The sequence below is a fragment of the Camelus bactrianus genome, chromosome 13, assembly GCF_048773025.1.
Source record: "Camelus bactrianus isolate YW-2024 breed Bactrian camel chromosome 13, ASM4877302v1, whole genome shotgun sequence".
In the NCBI taxonomy this organism is placed as follows: Eukaryota; Metazoa; Chordata; class Mammalia; order Artiodactyla; family Camelidae; genus Camelus; species Camelus bactrianus.
Window position 1 is genome coordinate 14,828,129 of NC_133551.1, and position 12,013 is coordinate 14,840,141.

The 12,013-nt window shown below is 34.4% G+C and overlaps 1 protein-coding gene across 11 annotated transcripts in view; it reads left to right on the forward strand.

Annotated features, from left to right (window-relative positions):
• Positions 1 to 12,013, forward strand: part of COL24A1 (collagen type XXIV alpha 1 chain) — a 338,176-nt gene that overhangs the window by 102,044 nt on the left and 224,119 nt on the right. For all 11 annotated transcript variants that reach the window (XM_074376091.1, XM_074376094.1, XM_074376086.1 and 8 more), the window contains 2 exons: positions 878 to 931; positions 4,917 to 4,961. In XM_074376091.1, coding sequence (XP_074232192.1) covers positions 878 to 931; positions 4,917 to 4,961 — 99 coding nt within the window. The remainder of the gene's footprint in view (positions 1 to 877; positions 932 to 4,916; positions 4,962 to 12,013) is intronic.

Here is a 12,013-nt window from a genome sequence, read left to right on the forward strand (position 1 = left end):
TGTATCCTGTCTACAGATTAATATTTTAGAAAAACAGCTTAACATTAGGGCAGTACCACACTCCCCTGAAGTCCAGTAGCTTCCAGTTGTCTAAAATATAAAGACTACAAATTTTAGCCTGAAATTTAAAGGCTCTCCTTAATCTATTCTTCAAACTACTGTAGACTTTATTTATTAAATTGATGAAATAGGTTACTTTTTGCCCCTTGTGAGATACAACTGAAATATGTTAGGGCAAAGTACTTTGCATTGCTATTTGTATGTACCCCTTGTTTCTCAGACCAGAGGGACTCTCCATGAAGGCACAGTGGGTCTGCTCTTCTCCAAAGCATCTTACATATAAGAAGCTGTCAGTTAACCATTTACAAATGCTCCCTGAGTCCTCTCTATCTTGTCTCTGCTTGCTGTGGTTCTACTTGGAGTGTTCTTTCTCTAGCCTCTGCTCATCAAGATTTTTATCTATTCCACAGACCTCTCCCAAATGGCAGTCTCCTTTGCAACTTTCTTTGCCGTCACCTCTTCCACATTGGAATGAATCTCTTCCTCCTCCATACTTCTTTGGATACCTCCGTTCTGCCTTACATTTTCGTTAATTGTATACATTTTCTGCCCTCTGTAAATTCAGTGCAGAAAAGAATTGGCACTTGTTGGTTTTTGTTAGCCACCATGTCTTATGTTCCCTACTCATTTTTTTTTTTAATGAAAAGATTGATCTATAACTTCTAGAAGAAAAGCAATAAGGTGAGGGAAGTTATTCATACTGTTAAGCCTTATAATTTTATATTACTATGAACAAACTTTAAGTGTCTCTATGTAGAATTATTTATGGGGTGAATATTTAAGTGAAATAATATAAAGATTATTTGCTTACTTTAAGGGTTTCATTGGCTCTCCTGGAGAAGTAGGACAACTGGGACTGGAAGGGGAAAGAGTAAGTCTGTTTCCTTCAAATGTTATTTCTAAAGTGATATACTGAAGATAAAGTATAACAAGAGTCATAAACCCAGATGTCAGGCAGGTAATCTAATTGAGTGAAACAATCCAGCTTTAAGAAAAATAACCTACCAGGAATATAATTAGACTGTCTTGAATTTTACTGGGTTTTGTTTTAAGGAAGTAAGGTTATATAAGTATTTATGGTTAGCTATTTTAAATTTACACTTGAAAAGCACAAATTGAAATTATCAAATTATGAAAATTTTATTTTGTAATTGATCTTTGAGTATAAGCTCTTGACAGGGCTTGTATTTTACAATGTGTAGTAAATAAGCCTCAGACGATATATATTTTGTTTAATTTAATAACGGAAGATAGTTGTTCATAAATGTAGGTACTTGAGAATAAAGATAGAACCTTTGCAAAACGGTTTGTTCTACTTATAAAAATGAATCAAGATGCATACAGAGTTCTGACATTCCAGCTTCATCATATCTAGATTTCAGTGCCATATGCAGTTCAGTGATTTCTATTTGCATTTCTTCATTTTCACTGTCAATATTCAAAAAATTAGAATCGAACAATATTAGCATTTTCTCAGGTTTGAAAGCAGGGAATCATATTCAGAATTTAGTATTTAACTATATTATACAAGTGCTTGTTCAGGCAAAAATTTATTTCTGGAAACTAATTTTTGCACATGAAAGTAAATTTAGATTATTCTTTGCTAGATGAGTATTTCAGATGTATAGACTTTTTTTTGAGTGAGTGAATTAAATCATATCTTCTTATAATTACTTGTGAATGCCCTCACAGAGAAGAAATATTCAGAGCTTAAATGTGCTATAATGCAATCAAAATCAGTCTCCTTTGGTGAGGTGAGGTGAAGCTACTCCCTTAGTAAGCATACAAGTCATTTCTTTCACATCAAAAAACTATCTTCAGTGTGATCGCACAACTCAGCCACTTAACTGCCACGTGATACAGCAGACTTACAGATGACATTTCTAATCTGTAGTGCAAAGAATTGAACTCCTTCTTATTGGCCCAAAGGAATGTGTATACAGTTTACATTGTTAATTACTCTGCTGCTTGTGATCCTGTCCTTTCCTGACCCTTTGGCATGGATTTATTTCTAGCAACTGATGTAATAACTAAACCAAAGTTACGTGTCCTGGCGAAATGTCGTCATCTTGGGTTTAAGGATCCCAGTGTTAACAGTGACCATCAATAAACCCAGTGCCTATAATCATACTCACTCATTTTGATCAGTTTATGTGAAAGTATCGACTGTCTCAAATCATACATATAAGAACGTTCTGTGATAGTGTGCCTACCATTATTTGGCTACTTCAAAATTCTCATTAAAACCATGAATGATATAGCTAACTAGGTGTTGTTATTATGTTATGAAACATTTAAGTAGAGAAAAATGAACGAAAATAATACAGTGCTAATCACTCCTGAAAACAAATGCAAAGAAAAAGTCCTTTCTCGAAGTTAATAATATACGTATGCATATATATATATGAAAAAATACTTCTATATCCTTAGGTTTTCTGAAACTACTAAAGTTTAGAAAATAATGATCATATTTCTTAAATGCCCAGCTATATTATGTAAAGATGTATAAAATCCTCATGAAATGAATCCTATAACTCATCTTTGGGCTCCTTTTGATAGAGACATTAGATGAGTATTAAGCACTGTTGAGCTGAAAGTAAATGGATTACTTCAACCAGTGATATCTGTGAACTTACCTGTATATACAGAAATTCCAAGCTACAAGATTCTGACAGATTTCTTAGTCTCTAAGGCTTATAAAAAATGATTGTAGGTCTCAAGGGATTTGATCAATTAGTATGCTTTGGACTGCAAGTGACAGAAAGCCCTAACTCAAACTGGCTTTAAAATGAGGAATTTTTAAATAAATGATGATAATGATAATAGCAAATGATTTATCGAATGGTTATATATGTACAAGGCATTATGCAAACATTTCATATGAATTAACTCCTTTCACGTTCACAACACCCAGCAAGATACTATCAGTAGTCTCACTATAGATGAAGACAATGAGGCGCACAGAGAGAAGGACTTACCTAAGACTGTATACAGGTAGTAAGAGCAGAGCCAGGATTTGAACATAGATATTCTGGCTCCAAAGACGGAGTGCTTAAGCCCTATGACCTACTTACTGCTGCTTACATGACCCGGAATCCATAGGTTAGGTGGGATCTAGGCACAGAATGATCCTGAGCACAGTGATGCTGTCACCCTCCTCTCTGCTTTGCCTTGTCTGATGTTGGCTTTATCCATGTGATTGCAAGATTGCCGACGCAAGGGCATTATGTCCAGCCAGGGAGACAGGGAGACAGGAGGTAATTGTCTGTTGGGTGCAGAAAATAAGACTTCCTGTTTGTCTGGTTGTGCCACCCTTGGTTGCATGCCACCTCTGGACAAATAACTATCACCAGAAGAATGGCAGGATCCCATCTGGAGTACAGATGGGTTGGATTCCTGAATAAAATCAGGATTTTCTTATGAAGAAGAAAAAGGGCCACTTGAGTTAAATTAATATACTGAAGCTTTTCTAAATATCACACCAGTTTAAAGAATAATTTATTTTTCTCTTTGGCATACTTCATAAATTGATGTTTGAGAAAAAAAACCTAATTCATTGATTCAACATGTGTTTACTTTTTTGGAGTATAGTTTATGTATGATATAATATTAGTTTTAAGTCTTGATTCAGTATTTTTATAGATTATACTCCATTAAAAGTTATTACAAAATAATGACTATAATTCCCTGATCTATAAAATATATATCCCCTGTAGCTGGTCTGTGTTATACATAGCAATTTGTACCTGTTAATCCCATACCCGTATCTTGCCCCTCCACCTTCCCTCTCCCCACTGATAGCCACTAGTTTGTTTTCTATATCTGCCTTTCTGTTTCGCTATGTACACTTCTTTATTTTTTAGATTCCACATATAAATGGAATATCATACAGTATTTGTCTTTCTCTGATTTATTTCACTAAGCATAATATTCTCTAAGTCTGTCCACATTACTGCAAATGGCAGAATTTAACTCTTTGTGGCTGTGTAACATTCCATGGATATATTTAATCCATTCATCTGTTGATGGACACTTAGATTGCTCCCATGTGTGGGCTGTTGTAAATAGTGCTGCTGTGAACATTGGAGTGCATGTATGTTTTTGAATTAATGTTTTTGTTTTTGCCACACATATCCCCAGGAGTGGAATTGCTGGATAATATGGTAGCCCTATTTTTAGTTTTTTGAGGAACCTTCATACTGTTTTCCATAGTGGCTGCACCAATTTACATTCCCACCAATAGCATGCAAGGGTTCCCTTTTCTCCGCATCCTCACCAACGTTTGTTGTGTTCTTTTTGATGACAGCCATTCTGACAGGTATAAGGTGATACCTCGTTGTTTTGATTTGCATTTCTCTAATAATTAGCAATGTTGAGCATCTTTTATGTGCCTATTAGCCAACTGTATGTCTTCCTTGGATCCTGGGAAAACTGGACAGCTACATGTAAAAGAATGAGATTAGAACATTTCCCCACACCATATGCAAAAATAAATTCAAAATGAATTAGACCTAAATGTAAGACCTGAAACCATAAAACTCTTAGAATATAAGCAGAACAGTCTTTGTCATAAATCATAGCAATTATTTTTGGATCTGTCTCCTAAGGCAAAAGAAATAAAAGCAAAAATAAACAGGTGGGACCTAATTAAGCCTAAACACTTTTGCACAGCAAAGGAAACCATCACCAAAACGAAAAGACTATCTAGTGAATGGAAGAAGATATTTGCGAATAATATGACTGCCAAGGATTTAATACCCAAAATATATAAAAAGCTAATACAATTCAATATCAAAAAAACAAGCAGCCTAATGAAAAAATGGGAACAAATACTTACTTTCGTTTTTGTATTCTAGGGTGTTCCTGGGATCCGTGGAAAGAGGGGTCTTAAGGGAAGGCAGGTAATTTGATTCCTGATTCCTGAGGTTCAGTTTATAGCAATATAATCTAATTATGTGCGTATTTCTCACTGATTAAACTATGAATGTAGCTGTTGTTCTCATTGTCCACAGTCCATTTCGTTCAGCCATTTAAAATTTGCCTCTTTAACATCCTATCTGGTAATACCTGATAATGTAAAGGAGAATTTACATTGAAAAATAACCTGAAATTTCACACTTCTAATGCATTTAGTGTACAGTGGGAGAGACCTTTGTCCCCAAGACAAGAAGCTAAAATTAAAATGTCACAGAAAATACACGTACAATTTAAAAGACTGATAGCACTATTCACCCTCATGTTTTACAGGTTTTTTAAAAATGCTTGTCTCAGATGTTAGCTCAGAAACTAGTTTATATATTTCCAGACTTAAAAAAATCAAGTAAAGTGAATTTTGCCAGCTAATATAATAATTTCAGAGATGGGAGGAAATTTTTCATTATCCAATACCGCATTATTTAACACATGAGAAGACAGTGATTCAGAAAAGCATCCTCGGGTTATCGCGGCTGTGTTAGTGTAGCGAATTAGCTACCTGCTTTTCATTTGTGCTGTTTTGATTACAATTCAAAGAAATTTATTAGAGCATGACATTCTGTGCTACACTGTGCACTCTGCTCTATGAGGAGGAAAATTGTGTTTATATCAGCTTTTCTAAAATTTTGGTGTATATAAATAAAATCTTGATGAGAATGCTGAAGGATTACAAATCTCACCAGAATATTCATATCCTTTTAAAGCATTTTATTCTTGGAGCTTTGCAGTATTCCCTGAGGGTAGATTAGAATAGGTCTTAATGTTGCCATTATGTGGGTGAAGAGAATGAGGTTCGGTGATGTTAAAAGACTTGCTCGGAATCACGTAGTTAAAAGTAGTAAAATCAAGAATTGAACCCAACTCCTCCGAGTAGAAATCCAGGGTCCTTTTACCTACTGCTTAGATATTTCTGCTGTCTGTCTTCTACCTCACACTTAGAGGAACACAATTTATTTTTTTAAGACATAGGACGGATATGTTACAAAATTATTTTAAAATATTATTTTAAAGATTTTAGCATAATGAGATAAACTTATCAAACTGTCAAGAAATAAAAAGTAAGCCAAACATTTTTCTTGCAATTACATTCAACTTTAAAGTTAATCTTACAGAGATTGTTACAGCAGAAACTGTACCATCACCATTACCATCATCACCATTTTTTAATTCCCATGCATTTTGATAAATATTTTGAACACCATCTCTTTTAATTACACTCTGTCACACTTCCAAATGTTAGTATGTTATTTCTTTGTTTAGCCCTCATACCCATACCTACCGCAACAGAAATATCTCTCTATTATGTGTTAAATATCTGATCAGAATATGCAGATGTGGGCTGCCTCAAAACTGATACTAGGTGTTTATCTTCTTTATTCTTGTCTTCTCTATTCTATGTCTTTATTTTTTTCCATTTTCCTCCTACCAAATTACTCGGTCAGTAAAAGAACTAATTTATTTATGCTATTATATTATTTCTACTTTGACTATAATGTCAAAGCTATTGGAAGGTGGTTTTATTATAACAAACAGAACATAGTAAAGGTAATATCTACTTTCCTACTCTATAATGAACTATAAAGTTGTCCATGGAAATTTATATAGAACTACTGGTTCCTTACTCCACAGGGATTTATAAAATTATCCAACAGGTGCTACTGAGTTCAAAAGGAGAGTCTAAGAAAACTGTTAAAAATAATGAATGGAATGATCACTGGGGTTTTTTTGATTGCACTGTTCTTTATATTACAAAATTTGTAAAGTTCTATTGCTTTAAAGTATGTGCCTTTATAATAGATTTAGATTCTTAGAAAAACTAAATTTGAAAACCACATGTATCCCATTTTTCTTAAATAGTGCTTATTGTAGAAAATCTGTCTAGTGCTGTACTGTGTTGTGTATACTATATGTACTTTTTCTTGTTTTTACCATGAAATGATTTGGCCATGTTCATGAGGAAATCACTGTACTTAGAGTAAGATACAGTTACAGCCACAAGACAGATTATGCCAAGGTTGACCTCAGAGACTGTTTCAGAATGTTATCCTATGCATAAATACTTCACTGTGTTCTGTTTGTTATAAGTAAGATCATCTTCAAATAACTTTGACATTAAATAAGGGCAAACATATTAGCATGGGATTTTATGTATCATGGGACATTTGTATTTCAATTAGGTTATTAGAATTCCATGAGAAGAATGGTCAGTTATTATCATTTTAATAACAGTCAAATGAAAATATCTTTTGATAACATTTCCACTCTCTTTCATGTGGAAAATATTAGGTGTGTGAAATACAAATATGGCCATTTTCTCTTGGTAGTTTATTAAATTATGTATACTATTTGTTGTTACATATGAAATAGATATTCAAATACAGATGCAGAACTAAAGGATTCCAGGCTACCATAAAGAGCTGACAGAAATCATACATGTGAAAGAAAAGACAGAAACCTGGAAATGCTGAAATCTAAACAGAACCGGTATCTAAGAAACTTTTGGCTATGCATAGGTCAAAGACTGTAACTTCCAATTTTCTGCTGGTGTCATAGCTATTTAGAAATGTGGGTTGATGCTTCAATGATGTACTGCTGAGTGGATCTCATGTTATTTCATTTACTTTCATTAGTATGAATAAGATGTACTTTATTACAATCACTACTCCCCCTTAATTAATTTTTATATGCTGTAAATCAGCTCAAATTTTCCTCAAATTTTAGGTAGATAGAATTACTCAGTCTTTGAGTATAGGATATGATTCAGTTTTAAATAATTATTATAACATGTAATTGGTAGAACAGCTGTAACTCTTTTTAGATAACTCTAAATTTTATGTAACATATTACACTTAGATTTTTAGTCTCTAAAATTAAGGCCAGAAACTGGTAGAATAAATTACTTCACATTCTGTACTATAAAATATGAAACACTCTGACAGTCAAAATAGTTAAGAGAATAGGCATAGAAGACTTCAGAATCCAAATTCACGTCCCTATAAATAGGAGTTTCTTTGGATTTCTGAGTTGGTTTCTAACCTGTCTACTTAAGCTCTGTGTTCGGTATGAATAGTTTACAGAGAGATGAAAGTGTATATTCACATCACATCATATACGTGTATAGCACAGAAATATATGGAGGAGTTGTAAAAGTCCTGTCCAAAATTGTTTGCTGAGTTAGTAGCATTGCCCAGCTTAGGTTTGGGAAGATGTTGCTGTAAGTCATATGCTCATACTGCTGACCAAAGAGTCACTATTTCCCTGAGTAAACACTAAGCATGGAATTAAGTTGTTGTGAACCAACTTCCTTAGTGATGTCTGTATTTTTTAATGAAATTACAGACTTACAAGTAATAGATATCTTCTCTCAGACAGCATGAATATTGTATGAATGCTATTGAAAATGGATACATCTTAAAATAACATATTATTTTGGTTATTCAAGAGCTGTTTATTATTTAACATCATACTGGTATTTTTAAAATTAATGTTTATGTTTAAAGTTTTAAGTTTTACTTCTCAGAAACACTTTTTTCTCTAAAATAAAACATTTTGTTTATTCAGGGTTTGCAGATAGAGTTTCTATTTGTAACACAATGAGTTTCTGTTTTTTCAACCGGGAAAAGTGAAAAACTGGTTTTGTTAGGAATTTGGTGTATTTTAGGATCAGAGCATGTTAAAGTAGTTATATTAACAAATTCATTTGTTCCTTGGTCTTATGTTGTTAACATTTGAGAAGTGGTTTTCTTCCTTGTAAGTTATTTTTGATTTCAGAATCTTAGTATGAGGTACTTGTTAATCACAATTATTTTTAAAGACCTATAATCAGCTACATATTAGGCAATATCTGTGTACCCATGCTTCTGGGTATTGAGGTACTATGTGGTTCTTACCTCTTCCCTCCTCCACTCCCTACAATGTCACAATTGGATTAAAATCCTCATTGTCAGTTATATTAGAAGACAGCCATCCCCGGGGCTCTAGGTGCCATAAATAAAACCAGCCTTTGGAGATGGGGAAGCCCAAAAGGCTATTAATTCATTCCTTTTGTTATCCAGATATTAGAATTGATCTCAAGTTCTTTCTGCAGAAATCTCAGATGAAAACGTGGTGGTAGACAATCTTTATTGGTCAGGACTCTTAAATGATGTAGAAACACTGCTCTATTTTCCATGCTTTACTATCTTAATTTGAGGAGATTATTGGAGCATATGATATGAGCCAAATTATTTAAAAGCATAAAACCATCCACTGATTTATATTAAAAAAGAAGAATGATGTTTATAAATATCAGGGAGGCAGGGAGAGAGGATTTATATTTATTAAATTCATATTTTTATACATGTTACTAATTCCAAGTAGTTTTCTTTTTCTGTTGTTTTTTTAGTAGCTTTCTTTTTAATGCAAAGCTTCCAAACTTATTCTCTAGTGCCACACAGTCAGGAAATTCTATAGCTGCCTTTTAAAAAGCATTTTGCAGGGTCTCCAGATTGATTTAATCAATAGTCTCTTGTAGTAAGCTGAAGCAAATTTATATGGCTCCACAGACCTAAAATATTTCTGCCAGAATTCACAGGATTGATGGTAACATGATATTGGAGATTGGGATTGACTCTCAGCAACACCTAGAAAATTGTTGTCAAAATATAGAGGATTTTAAAGGGCTTTTTAAGATCTGATCATAATAGATTATAAATGCTCAAATCCTATTATATTTGAAGTTTGACAAAGAGCAAATGTGTACTTAGTTTTCCTATGAATATCAATATGTCAACCTTAGAACAGTGGACAAAATAACACCCTTAAGACACTGGGACTTCAGAGCTGTTTACTTTTCTAATTATAGAAAGGGGTGTCTGCTCTTCTTTTCTCATACATCTTTCTGTTAGAAGAGTCTATTTAAAGCAAACTATATTTTGGCTTTTAACTCCAGTGTTAAGAAAGTCCTCTGTTAGACATCTGTTATTAGTTCTATCCTTAGCCCCAAACAATCTTAAATATAGTCCTGTTTCAAATACATACATTTTCTGGACAATTTGGAGGCAGCATTTTCTTTGTCCCAGAAACAGACTGCATTTACATCATAAAGAAGAGACTACTATTGCTAGAGCATTACAAAAAATTGTCATTAATTTTTCAGTGATTCTGCCTCATTCGGGAAAAATGTATTTTCTGGATTCTACTTTATTGGGTGGAATCTGTGGTCAATATGTTTGGCTAACTATAGCTTGACAAGAGCCCAGGCCTTTGAAGTAGAACCACCCACAAGGTTGGGACGGTTACTGAGAAGAGGAACACGCAGTGAATTTGGTAACTTTGGGGAAGTCCAGGCAGAGCATGATTTCACAGAGGTATGACACCCACAAGTGGGAATTCAGGCAGGCATTTATTTTCAGGGTGGGTAATGTGAGGGAAAACTCGAGAGTCTTGTACGTTATCAAATCAGAAATGTGAAAGTGTGGGTGCAAATATGGCAGTGAGGTTGGGCTTGGGCTTAGGGGCTGTGTTCTCTATGTGGGGAGGGGCAAGGATAAGGGAGGGCCCTTATGACTGCGGGATAGAATGTAAGGTTGTGTAGCAAAACTGATTCTTCAACATGAGAATAAGGCAGATTCCAGTTCTCAGAACTGGAGTACAAGGTGCTAATCCTTCTTTAAGAACAAGGCAGGAGCTTGAGTGTGAGAACTGAGGCCCAGATCATACCTAGCTGGGTTAACAGTAAGCCTGACTTGACGCTGAATCTCCAAGAATTTGGTTAGAACTCCTTAAATTCTTACCTAAACTTAAAATTAATCTCAACTGTCAGGACATAGTTGACCGTTGAAGTGTGGATCAAATTGTCCTACCTGTAAGGAGAAGAAAGGCCTGGGGCTGGAGGATCTGCGTTTAAGGTGACTGACTCACTGGCTGGCCAAGTTGGTGGGAAGCCTCATTTCCTCCCTGTGGGGAACTCTCCACATGGCAACTTGGGTGTCTTCACAGCGTAGCTGTTGGCTTCCACCAGAGCAAGTGGTCTGTGAGAGCAAAGTAAAAGGCGTAGTACTTTTTATGACTTATCCTTAGAAGACACACCCTGTCTGTTCTATATTCTTCTAGTCACATATGTCAGCCAGGATTCAAAGTGGGAAGGGACTGCACAAGGGTATTAACACCAGGAAGTGAGAATCGTGAGGGTCCATCTTTGAGACTGGCTACCAAAGTATTTTAATAATGTTCGAGCCTCAGAAAAAATTATTCTCCGCATCTCTTGCCTGTATCTTCATATCTGAATGCCATGGTTTTTTCCTTTTTTGGGGGGTAATTTATTTTATTTATTTATTTATCTTTAAAAGTGGTACTGGGATCAAACCCAGGACCTTGTGCATATTAAGCACTTGCTCTAGTGCTTGAGCTATACCCTTGCCCCCTGAATACTATGAAGTTTTGTAGGTGGTACCACTGCCAAGGTTAAGAAACTGCTTGAGATTGTGATGAGGATTTGAGTGGGCAGTAGAAGCAGTTAGGTAATGATGAATTTAACTTGTCTAATTCTCCTTTCAGCATGAATCCAATAGAATCTGTGTAATTAAGTACTGTTTTCCTAGTAATGCAAAGCTTCTGTTTTCTTGCTTCTCTTTGTGTTCTGTTTTATGGTTTCAGAGGCAGTGCAATATTTGCAAGAGCTACACCCAGAGACTGAGAAACATTTTTCATTATTGAATAATTCATATTACTCTTAAATTTCTATTTCATAGATATGGACACAAAATTTATGAGGCATGATAAAAATTGTTTGCATTGGCAACTAGATGCATAGAAAATGCTAGAATGATGATTTTTTAAAATATAGGTACTTATATTAAAAAATTTAAGTAAATGTAAATTTTTAAATCTATTTAACTAATATTGATAATTCATTAATTATAATTTGCAATAGAAAATAAAAGTAGAAAATCCTCAAAGAGACTGTTCACTTAAATTTTTAAAATCTGGAAACAATGTG